The sequence below is a fragment of the Coregonus lavaretus genome (assembly GCF_964263955.1).
Source record: "Coregonus lavaretus genome assembly, contig: HAP1_SCAFFOLD_849, whole genome shotgun sequence".
NCBI classification, from domain to species: domain Eukaryota; kingdom Metazoa; phylum Chordata; class Actinopteri; order Salmoniformes; family Salmonidae; genus Coregonus; species Coregonus lavaretus.
The window spans coordinates 120,001-144,555 of record NW_028158489.1 but is presented as its reverse complement, the minus strand read 5'-3'; the positions used below and the strand labels follow the sequence as shown (position 1 = coordinate 144,555).

Genomic DNA, 24,555 nt, shown 5'->3' with positions numbered 1-24,555 from the left:
GTCTCTGGACCAGGAGTTAGCACACATTGTTGTGTCAGACAGCATTAGCTCACTAGACCAGGTGAGTCCTGGGATGATACGATACAAGCTAGCAAAAGCATTACACTACCAGATCAGCTGTGCTATTATAATTCCCCAAATAATACATTTCAAATGTATATTTTGTCGTGCACGTTTTGACATGTCCTTGTAGGGTTTATGTATGATTGAGTGCTTCTGTTGATTTGAACAATAATACCCTACTTTTGAACTAATTATATGATGTTGTTTTAGCTAGTGTTACCATCAGCCCTCCAGGCTCTATGCCAGTTTATTGTATACATGTTAGCTTCTATCACCTGGTGGTGTGCTACGTGACATTAGCATCTGCCTGTGCATGGGATCTCTAGTCAGGTACACGCATGTTCGCGCTCATACACACACACACACACACAGACGCGCATGGGCTCAGGTAAACACAAAAACACACTTGTGGTCCTCTATCATATCTCTATCATATCTCTATCATATCTCTATCATATCTCTATCATATCTCTATCATCGCTCTATCATATCTCTATCATATCTCTATCATATCTCTATCATATCTCTCTATCATATCTCTATCATATCTCTATCATATCTCTATCATCTCTCTATCATCTCTCTATCATCTCTCTATCATATCTCTATCATATCTCTATCATATCTCTATCATCTCTCTATCATCTCTCTATCATATCTCTATCATATCTCTATCATATCTCTATCATATCTCTATCATCTCTCTATCATATCTCTATCATATCTCTATCATATCTCTATCATATCTCTATCATATCTCTATCATCGCTCTATCATATCTCTATCATATCTCTAATATCTCTATCATCGCTCTACAAGCCAGTTTATATTGTTGGTGAACACATAGGATCCAAAATGGCATCAGGACTCCTCAGACTTCCCGCTGTTAACCCCCTAATCCAAACTCTAGCTTCATCTCTACATCCCGGTTCAACCCTAACCCTAACCCTTAGCTTCATCTCTACATCCCGGTTCAACCCTAACCCTAACCCTTAGCTTCATGTCCACATCACGGTTCAACCCTAACCCTAACCCTTAGCTTCATGTCCACATCACGGTTCAACCCTAACCCTAACCCTTAGCTTCATGTCCACATCACGGTTCAACCCTAACCCTAACCCTTAGCTTCATGTCCACATCACGGTTCAACCCTAACCCTAACCCTTAGCTTCATGTCCACATCACGGTTCAACCCTAACCCTAACCCTTAGCTTCATGTCCACATCACGGTTCAACCCTAACCCTAACCCTTAGCTTCATCTCTACATCCCGGTTCAACCCTAACCCTAACCCTTAGCTTCATCTCTACATCCCGGTTCAACCCTAACCCTAACCCTTAGCTTCATGTCCACATCACGGTTCAACCCTAACCCTAACCTCAACCCTAACCTTGCCTTTGACCCTAGCCGTGAAAGCGATTACAACAGTCTCTCTCTGGTCAAGGCCTGCATGTTTCTTTCCACAGGGCTATCTGATAGGGTGACTGTAGGTGACCTCGACACAGACCTCTGATACTGATACTATGTCCTAATACTCTTCTTTCCCTTCATGAGCACTGATACCGAAGGACTAAATACTGGATAAAATAGTTGTCATGCTTATTTCTAAAGCCTTATCATGGCCATTTTCTAAATCAGTGATTATATGTTTGTCTTTTCATAGTGAGAGTGAATTTTGCCTGGTCTGCAGTACCCCTGTCCCCCAGCAGAGTGTGCCAGTCTGAGTTTCCCAGCCCTGCTATGCGTTTGGGAATGGTTAACGATTGGATTTTGGCTAATCTCATCCTAGATATGCGGTTAGGAGGTGGATTTGCAGAGGGAGATTTGCCAGGCTGACAGAATTGCTGACCACGTCTCAGGGTTTATAATCTCAGGTGATTATCTCAGACCGCTTCTGTTCATAACAGTGATCTCAATATTATTTTATGGATCTCTGTCTACAGCCTATCCCTCTCCCTTCATAACAATGGGTTTTACATGACTGTTTTCACTGGTACTTCCAGTGCCTTCAGAAAGTATTTATACCCCTTGAGTTATTCTTTTTTTTAAAAAGTGTTACAGCCTGAATTAAAATGGATTAACTGTTTTAAAGTCACCATTAGCCTCATGGTGAAATCCCTGAGCTAGGAAGAGCGTCTGTATATTTGTAGTGACTGTGTGTATTGATAAAACATCCAAAGTGTAAATAATAACTTCACCATGCTGAAAGGCATATTCAGGCTGCTTATTTTTTACCCATCTTCCAATAGCTGCCCTTCTTTGCGAGGCATTGGAAAACCTCCCTGGTCTTTGTGGTTAAATTTGTGTTTGAAATTCTTTGCTCGGCTGAGGTACAGAGTGTACAGAGATGAGGTAGTCATTCAAAAATCATGTTAAGCACTATTATTGCACACAGAGTGAGTCCATCCAATTTATTATGTGACTTGTTAAGCAAATTCTTACTCTTGAACTTATTTATGCTTGCCATAACAAAGGGGTTGAATACTTATTGACTCAAGACATTTCAGCTTTTCATTTTTAAATAATTTTAAAAATATATCAAAAAACAATCATTCCACTTGGACATAATGGGGTATTGTGTGTAGGCCAGTGACACAAAATCTCAATTTAATCTATTTTAAATTCACGCTGTAACGCAACAAAATGTGGAAAAAGTAAAATGGTGTGAACACTTTCTGAAGGCCTGCATCAGGAAACTTTGCAGCTGGTACTTATCAGTAAGCTATGCACCTGGTACTTATCGGGAAACTATGCACCTGGTACTTATCAGTAAACTATGCACCTGATAGTTATCGGGAAACTATGCACCTGGTACTTATCGGGAAACTATGCACCTGGTACTTATCGGGAAACTATGCACCTGGTACTTATCAGGAAACTATGCACCTGGTACTTATCGGGAAACTATGCACCTGGTACTTATCGGGAAACTATGCACCTGGTACTTATCGGGAAACTATGCACCTGGTACTTATCAGGAAACTATGCACCTGGTACTTATCAGGAAACTATGCACCTGGTACTTATCAGGAAACTATGTGATACATTTTTTACGTTTCAGAAAGAGTCACTCACCCTCACAGACACAAACAGTAGAGCGCATTGCAATCCAGTTGTGTTTTTATTCACCATAAACAAGAACATTGTAGAATACATGACCTGGATATTGCTGGTCCCCTTCTGGTTCCATTACCACTCAAACAAACATACATACAAACCATGTGAATCCGTTTTGTGAATTCGTACAACAGTGTGGCTTCCTGAGAGAAGTGTACACTTGTTCAATAAATATATATTTTTTTTAATTACTCGTATAAGCAGAGAGTTTAGAGAGTTTCATCCATATTCAGTCCATTCCTTTTAAATCCATGAGGGGCAGCGAACCAGTGCACACTTGGGCAGACACAGAATTGACCTGGAGTGTTTGTGATATGTCTGGGGGCGAGTCGAAATATGCATTTCCAAATGTTCCGTTTCAGAATACCTCCCTTGAGGCAGCATTTTAGTTTTACACTCCTGCTGCCTAGCTTGCTCCATTTATTTACATAAAATATTTTTGGCCCAACCACTGCCCCCCCGGTAACTCCATAGCAACTTATCACCATGGCTATTAGACACGTTTAAAGATGGCACTTAAAGCCTGTATTGTCTTTGGGGTTCTCACTGTGAAATTGTCTTCTCTTCAATTCCTACCATAATAATATTATATTATATTATATCAAGGCTTTCCAGTTGCTATTTGTGTTCCTACCTCCTGGCTATTATTTTCATCGATTATATTCTATTCAATTTCTCAACCAAGAATACACATAAGTGTTTGTAATAAGCACACGATGAAGGTGCTCATTGATGCTGATCTGAGGTCAGTGTAGCAATACTTTGATCTCATTCATAACATGTAAACGTTTCAGGATATAGTTCCAGTTTTCCCCCACATGATAGATAATATTGCTCTAAGACTTTTTTTCATTCACATTCTCAAAATATGCCTACTTTAGTAGAAAATTAAAAGTTTATGTATAGTATACTCATAATAAAAAATACCTGATGAGGTACAATCTATATGCAAAATACATTCACAGAATTAAAAAAGCTTTCAAAAAGCCAATATAAAGTAGCCGCCATTTCAACATATCAAAGCACAGTGCCTATCTAAAAATAAACATATTGTTCAGTCAAATGCCTTTGGTTACAAAATAAAGCTTATCATATGTGTATCTCTGACGATAAGTCAGTTTGACTTGCTGGTAGGCTTACTCAATGGTTTTATAGGATCCACAATATTTTAACCCTTTATAGCGTATAGTGTCGTCATTTTAGGCAATAACGTTTCAATTTGTGATGTGTAAGATATATTAGTGAGACATGATCTGTCCACAGTCAGGTCATATGGGTTTGTAACCTGGGTGAGTGCCAGGTAATACAGAAATCACACTATAAAAATACTGCAGATTTTATAAATAAAATGCATTACAAAATAAAGCACTGTGACTTACTCCCCCCAAAAGCTAATAAATAGGAAAATAAGACATCAAACATTTCAAGTATCAAACCCCCTCTGAACTGCTACCTAGGCAACAGTGGAGGACAGGGTGGAGTGACATCACTTCCTCTTCCTGGCAGCCAGGTGCCGTTTCGTGGCCACCTCCACCCTCCTCCTCTCTGCCTCCTCCGCTCTCTTCCTCTCCTCCTTCAGTTCTTTATACCTCCACTTGGGGAGCTGCAGGAAGTTGCCCCCTCCGTCTTTAAAGCTGCTCTTCCTGTGGACCCTCTCAGGTTCATAGGTTGGCGTTGGGGCCTTAGAGATTCTCACCTTGGGAATGGACAGCCCCGGCCGCACACTGCTACGCCTCACCATACCCAGGGGCAGCAGGCTAGTCTTCCGCAGGGCCATGGAGGAAGAGGCCCCAGCCCCAGACACCGTACCCAGGGTAGGGTTAGCCGTGGTGGGGTTTTTGTTCTGCTGCGGCAGGCTGGACCGCCGGCCCTTTGGAGGTTTGGGCACCAGAGTGACCCGTGAGTTCTGGAAGAGTTTGCGGTGGTTGTCGAGCCTCTCAGGGTTCTGGGTTTTCAGTTCTTTGGCCCGTTGGCGTCGGAGGATCTCTGGGACGGAGTAGCGACGTTTACCCACGCAGGGCGGGCTTGCCGGACACACCTGAAGAGCAAGTACAAACAGGTATATATAAGAGGGAGTGGGGGTGAGCAATGAGAACATAAAGACAGAGAGAGAGAATGAGAGAGAAAGAGGTTAAATACAGTAGAAGTGAGAGGAATGTTTCTAACTCACCGTGGAACAAGCCATCGCCACGAAGGGGCTCCCCAGAGCTGTTGTCACGGTGACTAGGTGATCTAAGACTCCTTCGTCGTCAGGCTCTGTGATGTTAGCGAATGTCAGAGCATTCCGTATTGTGTCTGATATATACTGCATACAGCCTCGAGGCTCCCGGGCCTTAGATACTAAAGAAGCCAGCTGGGGCCACTCTGAACTGGAATACAATACAATTACATGAATATAATGATTTAGCTAGTAATAGTAGTAGTACTGTATGAAGTATGTCTAGCTACCACAGCCTCAGGGCTCTGGGCCTTAGCTATTAGAGACACCAGCTGGGACCACTCTGGACTGGAACAATTATATCAGATTAGGAAATAATACGATTAGAAGAATAACAATATGAAATTATATCGATGACATCGTATAATGATAATTAGAGTCGTTTTCATCATCACCACCATCATCATCATCACCATCATCATCATCATCATCAAGTTTAGTCCACCTGTATGCGTCACACAGTTGATAAGGACAGGGTCTGGAGTGGAGGCGTGTCATGGCCCAGGCGGTGTCGTAGCGTCCTGTGAAAAACGCCCACTCTCTGGAGGTCAGCTGACGACCAAAGTCCCTCGCCTCCATGTCAGCTCCTTATAGAGGAGACAGAGAGGAGGAGATGGAGGAGAGAGGAGGGGAGAGAGGAGAGGGAGGAGAGAGGAGGATAGAGAGGAAAGGAGAAAAATGTATGACGACATCCTTCAGATGTCACATTGCACCCTACTGGTAGATGTCATTTCTGCTTTAAGTTACTGTTTGAAGTTAAATATTATTGAAATATAAATGATCAAATATATGTTAAAGTTAATTTGTTTGTCCATCTGTGTAATTACCTGCTAGCATCAGGGCTCGTACACACTCCACCCTGCCCTGCATAGCAGCCTTCATCAGAGCAGTGAAACCATGGCAGTTCCTCCTCTCTATGTCCAGACCAGGGAAGTAGTTCAACAGGTAGTTACTGATCATTATGTGACCTGGAGGGAGGGTGGGGGGAGAGAGGGGGGGTGGAGAGGGGGAGGGAGGGAGAGAGGGGGGAGGGGGGGGGAGGGAGGGAGGGGGAAGAGAGAGGGGGGGGGGGAGAGGGAGGGGGGGGAGAGAGAGGAGGGGGGGAGAGAGGGGGGGGGGGGAGAGAGGGAGGGGGGGGAGAGAGAGAGAGAGAGAGAGAGAGAGAAGAGAAAGAGAGAGAGAGAGCCTTGTGAACCTTTTTGAAATGGCAGTGTCTGTGTGTGTGCATGCGTGTGTGTGTATATCTGTGGGTTTGTGTGTGTCCTACCTGCCTGTGCAGCTGTGATGAGGGCGGTATTCCCCTCCGTGTCCTGCCAGTTGACATCCAGGTGACAACACTGAGCCAACGCTATGACAACGTCAACATAACCCTGGTAACACGCTACCATCAACCCCGTCTGAGAGAGAGAGAGAGAGAGAGAGAGAGAGAGAGAGAGAGAGAGAGAGAGAGAGAGAGAGAGAGAGAGAGAGAGAGAGAGAGAGAGAGAGAGAGAGAGAGAGAGAGAGAGAGAGAGAGAGAGAGAGAGAGAGAGAGAGAGAGAGAGAGAGAGAGAGAGAGAGAGAGAGAGAGAGAGAGAGAGAGAGACTGTTTAAAAGGCTACCTCAGACACGGACGGTCACAAGTGTTTTACTGTTCTGTCTTCTACAGCTCTGATTCTCCCTCCCACCCTGTAGCACTGGGGTGGTTACTCCTGTTCCGGGAAGGCCTGTGTGTGTGTGTGTGTGTGTGTGTGTGCGCGCGTGCGTACATGCTTTCAGGCGTTTGTGTGCCTCCATGCCTGCCTGCATGTAAAAGGTGGTTCCTGAATAGACCCATCTAGTTGACAGTACTAGGAGATGTATGAAGATGGCTGCATGAGAAGTTCTGTTCTGATGCTTAACTGGGGAAACATCATATGAGATCCAAGCCAGTGTCAATGAGGTTAGACAACAACGGGAGGCCTGTATGTACGGTCCAAAACCAATATCATACAGTCAACATTAAATCAGTTTTGTTTGCTGTTAAAAGATGAGTGGAGAGAGACAAAGGAGAGGAGAGGAGATGGAGAAAGAGAAAGGATAGAAGAGGTATTGGGAACAAAGGAGAGGGGTAAAGGACAGCAGAAGGGCAGCAGGTAGCCTAGCGGTTAGAGAGGCGAGCCAGCAACCGGAGGGTTGTCAGTTTGAATCCTGGGTCTGACTGTGGAAATAATCTGTTGGGAAGTGAGCTGGCAACTGGAGGGTTGTCAGTTTGAATCCTGGGTCTGACTGTGGAAATAATCTGTTGGGAAGTGAGCTGGCTGCTGGTGTCAAATCCTAGATGCCATCGACTGCCATTGTGCCCTTGAGCAAGGGACTTAACCCCCCACACCAACTGCTTTATGGGCACCCAGTGTGGCAGTCCTCTGCTCCAACCTCTATATGTATGTAACAGTCTCCTGCTCCAAACTTTATATGTATGTAACAGTCCCCAGCTCCAACCTCTATATGTATGTAACAGTCCCCAGCTCCAACCTCTATATGTATGTAACAGTCCCCTGCTCCAACCTCTATATGTATGTAACAGTCCCCTGCTCCAACCTCTGTATGTATGTAACAGTCCCCTGCTCCAACCTCTATATGTATGTAACAGTCCCCTGCTCCAACCTCTATATGTATGTAACAGTCCCCTGCTCCAACCTCTATATGTATGTAACAGTCCCTGCTCCAACCTCTATATGTATGTAACAGTCCCCTGCTCCAACCTCTATATGTATGTAACAGTCCCCTGCTCCAACCTCTATATGTATGTAACAGTCCCCTGCTCCAACCTCTATATGTATGTAACAGTCCCCTGCTCTAACCTCTATATGTATGTAACAGTCCCCTGCTCCAACCTCTATATGTATGTAACAGTCCCCTGCTCCAACCTCTATATGTATGTAACAGTCCCCTGCTCCAGCCTCTATATGTATGTAACAGTCCCCTGCTCCAACCTCTATATGTATGTAAGAGTCCCCTGCTCCAACCTCTATATGTATGTAACAGTCCCCTGCTCCAACCTCTATATGTACAGTGGGGAAAAAAAGTATTTAGTCAGCCACCAATTGTGCAAGTTCTCCCACTTAAAAAGGTGAGAGAGGCCTGTAATTTTCATCATAGGTACACGTCAACTATGACAGACAAAATGAGAAAAGAAAATCCAGAAAATCACATTGTAGGATTTTTAATGAATTTATTTGCAAATTATGGTGGAAAATAAGTATTTGGTCAATAACAAAAGTTTCTCAATACTTTGTTATATACCCTTTGTTGGCAATGACACAGGTCAAACGTTTTCTGTAAGTCTTCACAAGGTTTTCACACACTGTTGCTGGTATTTTGGCCCTTTCCTCCATGCAGATCTCCTGTAGAGCAGTGATGTTTTGGGGCTGTCGCTGGGCAACACAGACTTTCAACTCCCTCCAAAGATTTTCTATGGGGTTGAGATCTGGAGACTGGCTAGGCCACTCCAGGACCTTGAAATGCTTCTTACGAAGCCACTCCTTCGTTGCCCGGGCGGTGTGTTTGAGATCATTGTCATGCTGAAAGACCCAGCCATGTTTCATCTTCAATGCCCTTGCTGATGGAAGGAGGTTTTCACTCAAAATCTCACGATACATGGCCCCATTCATTCTTTCCTTTACACGGATCAGTCGTCCTGGTCCCTTTGCAGAAAAACAGCCCCAAAGCATGATGTTTCCACCCCCATGCTTCACAGTAGGTATGGTGTTCTTTGGATGCAACTCAGCATTCTTTGTCCTCCAAACACGACGAGTTGAGTTTTTACCAAAAAGTTCTATTTTGGTTCCATCTGACCATATGACATTCTCCCAATCCTCTTCTGGATCATCCAAATGCACTCTAGCAAACTTCAGACGGGCCTGGACATGTACTGGCTTAAGCAGGGGGACACGTCTGGCACTGCAGCATTTGAGTCCCTGGCGGCGTAGTGTGTTACTGATGGTAGGCTTTGTTACTTTGGTCCCAGCTCTCTGCAGGTCATTCACTAGGTCCCCCCGTGTGGTTCTGGGATTTTTGCTCACCGTTCTTGTGATCATTTTGAACCCACTGGGTGAGATCTTGCGTGGAGCCCCAGATCGAGGGAGATTATCAGTGGTCTTGTATGTCTTCCATTTCCTAATAATTGCTCCCACAGTTGATTTCTTCAAACCAAGCTGCTTACCTATTGCAGATTCAGTCTTCCCAGCCTGGTGCAGGTCTACAATTTTGTTTCTGGTGTCCTTTGACAGCTCTTTGGTCTTGGCCATAGTGGAGTTTGGAGTGTGACTGTTTGAGGTTATGGACAGGTGTCTTTTATACTGATAACAAGTTCAAACAGGTGCCATTAATACAGGTAACGAGTGGAGGACAGAGGAGCCTCTTAAAGAAGAAGTTACAGGTCTGTGAGAGCCAGAAATCTTGCTTGTTTGTAGGTGACCAAATACTTATTTTCCACCATAATTTGCAAATAAATTCATAAAAAATCCTACAATGTGATTTTCTGGATTTTTTTTCCTCAATTTGTCTGTCATAGTTGACGTGTACCTATGATGAAAATTACAGGCCTCTCTCATCTTTTTAAGTGGGAGAACTTGCACAATTGGTGGCTGACTAAATACTTTTTTCCCCACTGTATGTAACAGTCCCCTGCTCCAACCTCTATATGTATGTAACAGTCCCCTGCTCCAACCTCTATATGTATGTAACAGTCCCCTGCTCCAACCTCTATATGTATGTAACAGTCCCCTGCTCCAACCTCTATATGTATGTAACAGTCCCCTGCTCCAACCTCTATATGTATGTAACAGTCCCCTGCTCCAACCTCTATATGTATGTAACAGTCCCCTGCTCCAACCTCTATATGTATGTAACAGTCCCCTGCTCCAACCTCTATATGTATGTAACAGTCCCCAGCTCCAACCTCTATATGTATGTAACAGTCCCCTGCTCCAACCTCTATATGTATGTAACAGTCCCCTGCTCCAGCCTCTATATGTATGTAACAGTCCCCTGCTCCAACCTCTATATGTATGTAACAGTCCCCTGCTCCAACCTCTATATGTATGTAACAGTCCCCTGCTCCAACCTCTATATGTATGTAACAGTCCCCTGCTCCAACCTCTATATGTATGTAACAGTCCCCTGCTCCAACCTCTATATGTATGTAACAGTCCCCTGCTCCAACCTCTATATGTATGTAACAGTCCCCTGCTCTAACCTCTATATGTATGTAACAGTCCCCTGCTCCAACCTCTATATGTATGTAACAGTCCCCTGCTCCAACCTCTATATGTATGTAACAGTCCCCTGCTCCAACCTCTATATGTATGTAACAGTCCCCTGCTCCAGCCTCTATATGTATGTAACAGTCCCCTGCTCCAACCTCTATATGTATGTAACAGTCCCCTGCTCCAACCTCTATATGTATGTAACAGTCCCCTGCTCCAACCTCTATATGTATGTAACAGTCCCCTGCTCCAACCTCTATATGTATGTAACAGTCCCCTGCTCCAACCTCTATATGTATGTAACAGTCCCCTGCTCCAACCTCTATATGTATGTAACAGTCCCCTGCTCCAACCTCTATATGTATGTAACAGTCCCCTGCTCCAACCTCTATATGTATGTAACAGTCCCCTGCTCCAACCTCTATATGTATGTAACAGTCCCCTGCTCCAACCTCTATATGTATGTAACAGTCCCCTGCTCCAACCTCTATATGTATGTAACAGTCCCCTGCTCCAACCTCTATATGTATGTAACAGTCCCCTGCTCCAACCTCTATATGTATGTAACAGTCCCCTGCTCCAACCTCTATATCTAGGTGCGTCTTTCGGCGGTTGGGATAAAGCAGTAGTCACATTTTGGTTGGTAACTGTTTATAATTTACGAATAAAGTCTCCTCTTAATCTTAGTCTTAAAAGAAAACCAGAAGGAGTGCAGGTCCCGAGGGCCTGCCTAACACTTATAATCCTGACTGAGATGGAGCGTGCTTTAGCCTGTATTAACTTGCAATCAAGATTAATGAGAGGTGATGGTTTAAACAACAGGTCAAGCGTTTGCATGTATGTATGTATGTATGTACGTGTGTGTGTGTGTGTGTGTGTGTGTGTGTGTGTGTGTGTGTGTGTGTGTGTGTGTGTGTGTGTGTGTGTGTGTGTGTGTGTGTGTGTGTGTGTGTGTGTGTGTGTGTGTGTGTGTGTGTGTGTGTGTGTGTGTGTGTGTGTGTGTGTGTGTGTGTGTGTGTGTGTGTGTGTGTGTGTGTGTGTGTGTGTGTGTGTGTGTGTGTGTGTGTGTGTGTGTGTGTGGAGGGAGGGAGGGAGGGAGGGAGGGAGGGAGGGAGGGAGGGAGGGAGGGAGGGAGGGAGGGAGGGAGGGAGGGAGGGAGGGAGGGAGGGAGGGAGGGAGGGAGGGAGGGAGGGAGGGTATGAGACAAGCCTATAGAGTGCTGAGGCTAAAAATAACGCCAGACATGGCTCAACCCTGAACCAATCAGCCTGAGAGGTACTTCCAGGGAACCACTGTGTGTTTGTGTGTGTGGCTGATTTAAGTGATTTGTGTGGCGTATAATCAGGAATTCATGGCATAAGAGAGCAGTGAAATTGTTCACTGGTGTCTAAGTTCTACGTGAGACGATGGCTGTGTGTGTGAAATATTGCCTTTGCACATACAGTACCTGGCCATACAGATAGCTGAAGTTTTTATGTTTTAAATGTAAGGCACAGGTGCAGGCTTGTTCTTAAAGCAGATTAATTTGTGTGTCCTTCCCAAATCCTAATCTGTTCTGTAGTGGATTGAAGTTGCCCCCAGCTCTCGCACTATGTTCTGCATAACTGTGTAGCGGCTTCAAAAGGATCTGAATGTTTTTTATTTTTTAAATGCACTTAAAACTGTTATAAATAGATTCATAATAATAATACATTTTATTTTAAGTGCTTTTCAAGACACCCAAAGTCACTTAACATACAAGATAATCAGCAGGTTTAAAAGCTATAAAATCACACATTAAAATAAGTAAGTATATAACAGAACACTAAACATGATGACAGACTAACCATGGAGAACACTAAACATGATGACAGACTAACCATGGAGAACACTAAACATGATGACAGACTAACCATGGAGAACACTAAACATGATGACAGACTAACCATGGAGAACACTAAACATGATGACAGACTAACCATGGAGAACACTAAACATGATGACAGACTAACAATGGAGAACACTAAACATGATGACAGACTAACCATGGAGAACACTAAACATGATGACAGACTAACCAGGGAGAACACTAAACATGATGACAGACTGACCATGGAGAACACTAAACATGATGACAGACTAACCATGGAGAACACTAAACATGATGACAGACTAACCATGGAGAACACTAAACATGACGACAGACTAACCATGGAGAACACTAAACATGATGACAGACTAACCAGGGAGAACACTAAACATGATGACAGACTAACCATGGAGAACACTAAACATGATGACAGACTAACCAGGGAGAACACTAAACATGATGACAGACTGACCATGGAGAACACTAAACATGATGACAGACTGACCAGGGAGAACACTAAATATGATGACAGACTAACCATGGAGAACACTAAACATGATGACAGACTAACCATGGAGAACACTAAACATGATGACAGACTAACCATGGAGAACACTAAACATGATGACAGACTAACCAGGGAGAACACTAAACATGATGACAGACTAACCAGGGAGAACACTAAACATGATGACAGACTAACCAGGGAGAACACTAAACATGATGACAGACTAACCATGGAGAACACTAAACATAATGACAGACTAACCAGGGAGAACACTAAACATGATGACAGACTAACCATGGAGAACACTAAACATGATGACAGACTAACCATGGAGAACACTAAACATGATGACAGACTAACCATGGAGAACAATAAACATGATGACAGACTAACCATGGAGAACACTAAACATGATGACAGACTAACCATGGAGAACACTAAACATGATGACAGACTAACCATGGAGAACACTAAACATGATGACAGACTAACCATGGAGAACACTAAACATGATGACAGACTAACCATGGAGAACACTAAACATGATGACAGACTAACCATGGATAACACTAAACATGATGACAGACTAACCATGGAGAACACTAAACATGATGACAGACTAACCATGGATAACACTAAACATGATGACAGACTAACCAGGGAGAACACTAAACATGATGACAGACTAACCAGGGAGAACACTAAACATGATGACAGACTAACCATGGAGAACACTAAACATGATGACAGACTAACCATGGATAACACTAAACATGATGACAGACTAACCATGGAGAACACTAAACATGATGACAGACTAACCATGGAGAACACTAAACATGATGACAGACTAACCAGGGAGAACACTAAACATGATGACAGACTAACCATGGAGAACACTAAACATGATGACAGACTAACCATGGATAACACTAAACATGATGACAGACTAACCATGGAGAACACTAAACATGATGACAGACTAACCATGGAGAACACTAAACATGATGACAGACTAACCAGGGAGAACACTAAACATGATGACAGACTAACCATGGAGAACACTAAACATGATGACAGACTAACCAGGGAGTACACTAAACATGATGACAGACTAACCATGGAGAACACTAAACATGATGACAGACTAACCAGGGAGAACACTAAACATGATGACAGACTAACCATGGAGAACACTAAACGTGATGACAGACTAACCATGGAGAACACTAAACATGATGACAGACTAACCATGGAGAACACTAAACGTGATGACAGACTAACCATGGAGAACACTAAACGTGATGACAGACTAACCATGGAGAACACTAAACATGATGACAGACTAACCATGGAGAACACTAAACATGATGACAGACTAACCATGGAGAATACTAAACATGATGACAGACTGACCATGGAGAATACTAAACATGATGACAGACTGACCAGGGAGAACACTAAACATGATGACAGACTGACCATGGAGAACACTAAACATGATGACAGACTAACCATGGAGAACACTAAACATGATGACAGACTAACCATGGAGAACACTAAACATGATGACAGACTAACCATGGAGAACACTAAACATGATGACAGACTAACCATGGAGAACACTAAACATGATGACAGACTAACCATGGAGAACACTAAACATGATGACAGACTAACCAGGGAGAACACTAAACATGATGACAGACTAACCATGGAGAACACTAAACATGATGAGAGACTAACCATGGAGAACACTAAACATGATGACAGACTAACCATGGAGAACACTAAACATGATGACAGACTAACCATGGAGAACACTAAACATGATGACAGACTAACCATGGAGAACACTAAACATGATGACAGACTAACCATGGAGAACACTAAACATGATGACAGACTAACCAGGGAGAACACTAAACATGATGACAGACTAACCATGGAGAACACTAAACATGATGACAGACTGACCATGGAGAACACTAAACATGATGACAGACTAACCAGTGAGAACACTAAACATGATGACAGACTAACCATGGAGAACACTAAACATGATGACAGACTAACCAGTGAGAACACTAAACATGATGACAGACTAACCATGGAGAACACTAAACATGATGACAGACTAACCATGGAGAACACTAAACATGATGACAGACTAACCATGGAGAACACTAAACATGATGACAGACTAACCATGGAGAACACTAAACATGATGACAGACTAACCATGGAGAACACTAAACATGATGACAGACTAACCATGGAGAACACTAAACATGATGACAGACTAACCAGTGAGAACACTAAACATGATGACAGACTAACCATGGAGAACACTAAACATGATGACAGACTAACCATGGAGAACACTAAACATGATGACAGACTAACCATGGAGAACACTAAACATGATGACAGACTAACCATGGAGAACACTAAACATGATGACAGACTAACCATGGAGAACACTAAACATGATGACAGACTAACCATGGAGAACACTAAACATGATGACAGACTAACCATGGAGAACACTAAACATGATGACAGACTAACCATGGAGAACACTAAACATGATGACAGACTAACCAGGGAGAACACTAAACATGATGACAGACTAGCCATGGAGAACACTAAACATGATGACAGACTAACCATGGAGAACACTAAACATGATGACAGACTAACCATGGAGAACCCTAAACATGATGACAGACTAACCATGGAGAACACTAAACATGATGACAGACTAACCATGGAGAACACTAAACATGATGACAGACTAACCATGGAGAACCCTAAACATGATGACAGACTAACCATGGAGAACACTAAACATGATGACATACTAACCATGGAGAACACTAAACATGATGACAGACTAACCAGTGAGAACACTAAACATGATGACAGACTAACCATGGAGAACACTAAACATGATGACAGACTAACCAGTGAGAACACTAAACATGATGACAGACTAACCATGGAGAACACTAAACATGATGACAGACTAACCATGGAGAACACTAAACATGATGACAGACTAACCATGGAGAACACTAAACATGATGACAGACTAACCATGGAGAACACTAAACATGATGACAGACTAACCAGGGAGAACACTAAACATGATGACAGACTAACCAGGGAGAACACTAAACATGATGACAGACTGACCATGGAGAACACTAAACATGATGACAGACGAACCATGGAGAACACTAAACATGATGACAGACTAACCATGGAGAACACTAAACATGATGACAGACTAACCATGGAGAACACTAAACATGATGACAGACTAACCATGGAGAACACTAAACATGATGACAGACTAACCATGGAGAACACTAAACATGATGACAGACTAACCAGTGAGAACACTAAACATGATGACAGACTAACCAGTGAGAACACTAAACATGATGACAGACTAACCAGTGAGAACACTAAACATGATGACAGACTAACCATGGAGAACACTAAACATGATGACAGACTAACTATGGAGAACACTAAACATGATGACAGACTAACCATGGAGAACACTAAACATGATGACAGACTAACCAGTGAGAACACTAAACATGATGACAGACTAACCATGGAGAACACTAAACATGATGACAGACTAACCAGTGAGAACACTAAACATGATGACAGACTAACCATGGAGAACACTAAACATGATGACAGACTAACCATGGAGAACACTAAACATGATGACAGACTAACCATGGAGAACACTAAACATGATGACAGACTAACCATGGAGAACATTAAACATGATGACAGACTAACCATGGAGAACACTAAACATGATGACAGACTAACCATGGAGAACACTAAACATGATGACAGACTAACCATGGAGAACACTAAACATGATGACAGACTAACCATGGAGAACACTAAACATGATGACAGACTAACCAAGGAGAACACTAAACATGATGACAGACTAACCATGGAGAACACTAAACATGATGACAGACTAACCAGGGAGAACACTAAACATGATGACAGACTAACCATGGAGAACGCTAAACATGATGACAGACTAACCATGGAGAACACTAAACATGATGACAGACTAACCATGGAGAACACTAAACATGATGACAGACTAACCATGGAGAACACTAAACATGATGACAGACTAACCATGGAGAACACTAAACATGATGACAGACTAACCAGGGAGAACACTAAACATGATGACAGACTAACCAGGGAGAACACTAAACATGATGACAGACTGACCATGGAGAACACTAAACATGATGACAGACGAACCATGGAGAACACTAAACATGATGACAGACTAACCAGGGAGAACACTAAACATGATGACAGACTAACCAGGGAAGTGAACTAGACAGAGGATGGAAAGCTAAGGCAACAGAGAATCTGGGTAAGCCTGTGTGAAGAGGTGTGTCTTTAGTGTGGATGACATTATTCTATAAAGTGCATGTGTCACAGGTTTCCATATCCAAGGTTGTTGGATCATGTTTTAAATGTTGTAAGATTTGGCTTTATTTGTTAGCAACAGTGCAAATCCTTCATCCACAGAACAAATTCAAGATCTAAATCGGCTAATTTTGAAGATATGCGTTGATTAAAAGACAGCAGTCTCGTGTTCATACTGTTTTGCCTGGAGCAACGCCCTTATCCCAACCCTGTTGTGGAAACATTTAGTTTATTCCCTGTTTTACCCTCAATTGTTATACAAGTTACAAATGTTTGCTGTTTTTGAGACAGATAACATCTATTTGATGAGCAGGTGGTAAAACAACATGTCTAATCATACATTTCCTAGAACAAAAAATTACAGGTGGCCAAAATGCCAGAACACGGGATTTAAAAAAATTATAATTACAAAACACAAATCACGACTAGAGAGACACCACAACACTACAAAAAGAGAGACCGTGGCAGCAACACATGACAACACAACATGGTAGCAACACAACATGACAACACAACATGGTAGCAACACAACATGACAACACAGCATGGTAGCAACACAACAACACAACATAGTAGCAACACAACATGACAACACAGCATGGTAGCAACACAACATGACAACACAGCATGGTAGCAACACAACATGACAACACGGTAGCAACACAACATGACAACACAGCATGGTAGCAACACAACATGACAACACAGCATGGTAGCAACACAACATGACAACACAGCATGGTAGCAACACAATATGACAACACAGCATGGTAGCAACACAACATGACAACACAGCATGGTAGTAACACAACATGACAACACGGTAGCAGCACAACATGACAACACGGTAGCAACACAACATGACAACACATCATGGTAGCAGCACAACATGACAACACGGTAGCAACACAACATGACAACACAGCATGGTAGCAACACAACATGACAACACAGCATGGTAGCAACACAACATGACAACACAGCATGGTAGCAACACAATATGACAACACAGCATGGTAGCAACACAACATGACAACACAGCATGGTAGTAACACAACATGACAACAACATGGTAGCAACACAACATGACACAGCATGGTAGCAACACAACATAACACAGCATGGTAGCAACACAACATGACAACACAGCATGGTGGCAACATGACAACACAGCATGGTAGCAGCACAACATGACAACATAGCATGGTAGCAACACAACATGACAACGCAGCATGGTAGCAACACAACATGACAACACAGCATGGTAGCAACACAACATGAGAACAACATGGTAGTAACACAACATGACAACACATCATGGTAGCAACACAACATGACAACACAGAATGGTAGCAACACAACATGACAACACAGCATGGTAGCAACACAACATGACAACAACATGGTAGCAACACAACATGGTAGCAGCACAACATAGTAGCAGCACAAAACATGGTAGAAACATTATTGGGTACAGACAACAGCACAAAGGGCAAGAAGGTAGAGACAACAATACATCACACGAAGCAGCCACAAGTGTCCGTCAGAGTGTCCATGACTGAGTCTTTGAATGTAGAGATGGACATAAAACTGTCCAGTTTGAGTGTTTTTTGCAGCTTGTTCCAGTCGCAGAGTGACCCAGAGATGTGTGTGCTTTGGGGACCTTTAACAGAATGTGACTGGCAGAACAGGTGTTGTATGTGGAGGATGAGGGCTGCAGTAGGTATCTCAAATAGGGGGGAGTGAGGCCTAAGAGGGTTTTATAAATAAGCATCAACCAGTGGGTCTTGTGCCGGGTATACAGAGATGGCCAGTTTACAGAGGAGTATAGAGTGCACTGAAATGTGCCCTATAAGGCGCATTGGTGGCAAATCTGATGGCCGAATGGTAAAGAACATCTAGTCGCTCGAGAGCACCCTTACCTGCCGATCTATAAATTACGTCTCTAATCTAGCATGGGTAGGATGGTCATCTGAATTAGGGTTAGTTTGGCAACTGGGGTGAAAGAGGAGCGATTACGATAGAGGAAACCAAGTCTAGATTTAACCTTAGCCTGCAGCTTTGATATGTGCATAGAGAAGGACAGTGTACCGTCTAGCCATACTCCCAAGTACTTGTATGAGGTGACTACCTCAAGCTCTAAACCAGGGATCATCAATTAGATTCAGCCACGGGCCTATTTTGTCTTGAGCGGATGGTCGTGGGGCCCAAACAAATTTAATGTTTGACTAAAACATGCAAATGAAACCACCCGCGGGCAAAATTCGGCCCGCATGCCACCAGTTCGGGAACCCTGCGAGAACCCTCAGAGGTAGTAATCACACTGGGGCCAAGATCTACCGCTCATATTTTTTTTTTTAAACATCACTTAAAAAACATAAGCCAATGCAACATTAACCTATTAAAAACAGTGAGGTTTGTGCAGTAGTCTATAGGCCCAGTACATTATCACTGCATACACTTGAATTGCCCTGCCAATGTTGTTCATAGTCCATTTGGAAATTATATTTCAAAATGTTAGGTATATGATCACACTGGTAATAGATCATTTGTTGTATTACTTGTGAGGCACAGCTGAGTGAGCATAATAGTTTGCTTTTTAACATTTTACCGGACTTATGGCCTGCATCTGATTGGTCAGTCTGAGGGGAGGGCGGGAGCTGCCTCTCACCCGACTCACCGTCCCTCCTCTCTCTCTCCGCTGAGAAAAGGGGACACAGTCTTCCAGCTGATGACGAAACTCAAGTGGCACTGCATTATTTCTGCCTATGCACCAATTCATGTTGCTAATCCTGTGACCAGAGAAAGTAAAATATTCCACGATATAAAAAAAAGACACAAGCCGCAAATAATAACAACGCAAGCTTATCGAAACGCGCATTTTATGGCTTATAAAACTGTTGAACAATGTGTTGACAGTGCTGAATAACAACTTAAAGATGAACTTTCTCATAAAAACAGCAGCTCTTTGATGTATTCGTTGAGTCTCTCTCTAGCCATAGTTTTAAACGTTTTGTGGGTTCAAGGTTTCTTTTTACAGTCTATGTCGCGAGGAAACTGTGCAGACGCTGTGATCTCAGCTATCTGATTGGCCAGCGGTAGATTTATAGGTGCACTCGAATTGCTCTCTGGGCCTAGCGGGTAGGCAGAGTTCTACCTTCAGACACATGAAATGGTTCAAAATGGGAACACTTTGCCTTCCCGGCGATAGGGCTGCTGAATCAAGTGCACCTACCGTCAACAGCGTGAAACGAATAAAAACCATAGGAACGCAAGGCTTATCGTTGGGTTTTTTACAGAAATGTTTGGTGATCAACTAGGAATGGCTACCGTTTTAAAAGCTTTGGCCAAGTCAATACAAAATAGCAGCACATCATGGCTTAGAGTCAAGGGCAGTGGTGACATCATTTAGGACCTTTAAGGATGCAGTGACACATCCATAAACCAGATTGCATACCAGAGAGAATACTATAGACATCAAGAAAGCCAGTCAGTTTTTCCCAACACTTTTGATAAACAGGACAAGATAGAAATTGGCCTATAACAGTTAGGATCAGCTTGATCTCCCCCTTTAAATAAAGGACGCACTGTGGCTGCCTTCCAAGCGCTGGGATCCTCACCAGAGAGGAGAGACAGGTTAAAAAGGTCAGAGACAGGCTCTGCGGTGATAGGGGCAGCAACCTTAAAGAAGAAAGGAGCTAAACCATCTGACCCAGATGGGGTTTTTTGAGTCAAGTTTAAGGAGCTCTTTTAGCACCTCAGTGCTACGCCTGCAGGGAGAAGCTGTGTAGCGGGGTAGGGGAAACGAGGGAGGAGCATCAGGGCTAGTCACATTAGATACACTACCAGTCAAAAGTTTGGACACACCTACTCATTCAAGGGTTTTTCTTTATTTTTGCTATTTTCTACATTGTAGAATAATAGTGAAGACATCAAAACTATGAAATTTGGAATCATGTAGTAACCAAAAAAGTGTTAAACAAATCAAAATACATTTTATATTTGAGATTCTTCAAAGTAGCCACCCTTTGCCTTGATGACAGCTTTGAACACTCTTGGCATTCTCTCAACAAGCTTCATGAGGTAGTCACCTGGAATACATTTCAATTAACAGGTGTGCCTTGTTAAAAGTTAATTTGTGGAATTTCTTTCCTTCTTAATGCATTTGAGCCAATCAGTTGTGTTGTGACAAGGTAGGGTTGGTATACAGAAGATACCCCTAATTGGTAAAAGACCAAGTCCATATTATGGCAAGAACAGCTCAAATAAGCAAAGAGAAACGACAGTCCATCATTACTTTAAGACATGAAGGTCAGTCAATAAAGAAAAACCCTTGAATGAGTAGGTGTGTCCAACCTTTTGACTGGTACTGTATTTAGGTGATTTATAAGTGGAGGTCTTAAGGTTAATAGGGTCACTGAGTGAAACTACTCCGCTCTCAGCCCCACAGGTACACACACACACACACACACACACACACACACACCCAAGACGCTGATACACACACACACACCCAAGACGCTGATACACACACACACACAGAGAGCTGGCGAGAGAGAGAGACCCAGTGCCAGGGAGTAATCTGGGAATATAGAGAGCCAGAAATAGAAAAGCTTAGCCCTATCAGAGAGAGAGAGAGAGAGAGAGAGAGAGAGCGTGAGAGAGGTGAGGTAACATGGGGTAGGGACAGAGAATGTGATGGCCTCATTCTAGTGATCTGCTGTGTGTCCATCCATCTGTGTGTGTGTGTGTGTGTGTGTGAGAGAGAGAGAGAGAGAGAGAGAGAGAGAGAGAGAGAGAGAGAGACAGAGAGAGACAGAGAGAGACAGAGAGAGACAGAGAGAGAGAGAGAGAGAGAGAGAGAGAGAGAGAGAGAGAGAGAGAGAGAGAGAGAGAGAGAGAGAGAGAGAGAGAGAGAGAGAGAGAGAGAGAGAGAGAGAGAGAGAGAGAGAGAGCGTAGGAGAGACTAAACCGAGACAGAAGGAGAGAGGGACTGCCACTGCAGACACACACAAACACATACACATACACACGCACACACACTACTCTGTCAAGAAACAGCCCGGTGTTGAGACATCCACAGGTCACTGAGGTGTGTTTGTGTTTAAGGCATACAGTGTGTTTAACTTTGAAGCCTGTCCTCTAAAAAAATGTATTATGTTGATTGTTAAGAAACGTCCCATTGTCCCTCCTGTCAGTCTGTCAGTCTCTAGGGGTTTAGAGCAGTGGCGGTCGGTGCCGTTTAAGATGAGGGAGAATTATTTATGTTTTCTATGAGCATGGCCTTATTTCTATTACAGCATATTGGATGACTGTCGTCATTCATATTCCATTCACCCAGCTCAATGTAACATCGATAGGTTTAGGTTATTACATGACACTCAAATTGTCCCTGTACCCATCATGAGGTTGCTACAACCTAGCCAATGAATGAAAGTTTACAACGCAGGTGCACATGTCGAGAGAATTTTGAGTAATCAAGGTGACAGACAGTGACACATTCAATACCGCCTTGCACACTCTTGCCTGCATCTAGCTGATCTAGGGTGTAATCATTAGTTAAACAGTTGCAAACTAGGTCTTCTATCGGACAAATTCAGGTATGTTTATCCCTGTTTCGTTCCATTTGCTTCTGTTTAAGAAAAGTTTTTCAACGGAATCGGCGGAATGAATACACCCCTGATCACACGAAAACAGTTCACTTTTATAGCAGCCACATAAAAACAGCATGATCACTTTGCTCGCTGTATATATATATATATATATATATATATATATTATATATATATATAATTCAACTATCTGCACGTTCTACTCCTTTCACCTTTTCCCTTCGCTTGTGGACTTTAGTGCACAACACATCAGCTGTCTGTGACCAGGTGAAAAAACCTTTCCAAGCCAAACCTTCATATCATGACCGCTAACTGCTTCACACAGCCTACATCGTTGTCAAGTCATAGTCAACTAGAACTACTAGACCTAACGTGTTAGTAAACCCACTACAGTCATGCAGTACAGTCTACAGTCAGAAAGGTTTAGCAGTTACACCGGCGGGCCCCGGTGGCAATACATTCATAAAACCAAACGCTTACCTTAACTTGGAAGAGTTCTAGCGTTGGATAGCCATAGCCAGCTAGCTAACATAGCATCCCTCTCTGTTTGAGCCATTGTTTGAGTAGGCTAAACTAGCTAGCTGCATTTGCTAGCTAAGTGAAAGTGAAAGTTAAAAAACGTACAACCAAATATCTCTCTCGCTCTCTCCTGCTTCTCCTTAAGTTTGGAAGAAATTAATTTGTTGAAAACTGTTCAACTATTGTTTTTCTCTCTCTTTGAGCCAAGTACTCACCACATTTTATGCACTGCAGTGCTAGCTAGCTGTAGCTTATGCTTTCAGTACTAGATTAATTCTCTGATCCTTTGATTGGGTGGACAACATGTCAGTTCATGCTGCAAAAGCTCTGATAGGTTGGAGGACGTCCTCCGGAAGTTGTCTTACTGTGTAAGTCTATGGAAGGGGGTGAGAACCATGAGCCTCCTAGGTTTTGTGTCAATATACCCAGAGGAGGACAGAAGCTAGCGGTCCTCTGGCTACACCATGGTGCTAATGTTGAGGGTACTATAGACCTTCATTGCAAAAAAGTGTGTTTTAATAAATTATTTGATGACGTGAATATATTTTGTATAGTTTTATCTAAAAATGATTACTTTTTTAATGTTTCACTATTTTTGTTTTTATGAAATTCACTGAGGATGTCCTCCCCTTCCTCTTCTGAAGAGCCTCCTCTGGTTTAGAGGTTATCTCTGTCATCAGGGTTGTGTCCAGTCCAGAGGATGACCTTTAACCCCCTAGACAGGATGTTGACTGTGTACTGTTCCTGTATGGTACCATATTACTGTACCATGTGGCCTGTTCATTGTTCCTTGTCTTCAACTGACCAGATTCCAATGTTCAATTGTACAACTTCTAAACTACAGCAATAGCCAACAGAATTCTATATGTGTTACTCGTTCCTTTAATATTTAAACCGTTTAAAAATATTAAACAGATTGTTGCTGAGAGCCTCACTCTGGCCTTGGTA

The 24,555-nt window shown here is 42.8% G+C and overlaps 1 protein-coding gene across 1 annotated transcript in view; it reads right to left on the bottom strand.

The window, feature by feature from the left end:
- Positions 1-4,665: 4,665 nt before the first annotated feature.
- The window catches only part of LOC311123922 (ankyrin repeat domain-containing protein 33B-like), a gene marked incomplete at both ends in the record, with an annotated part of 23,885 nt that continues 3,995 nt past the window's right edge, over positions 4,666-24,555 (bottom strand). Inside the window, 5 exons of the mRNA XM_084198138.1 lie at positions 4,666-5,217; positions 5,350-5,548; positions 5,843-5,984; positions 6,225-6,365; positions 6,665-6,794. Of these exons, the coding sequence (XP_084054264.1) occupies positions 4,666-5,217; positions 5,350-5,548; positions 5,843-5,984; positions 6,225-6,365; positions 6,665-6,794 (1,164 nt within the window). The remainder of the gene's footprint in view (positions 5,218-5,349; positions 5,549-5,842; positions 5,985-6,224; positions 6,366-6,664; positions 6,795-24,555) is intronic.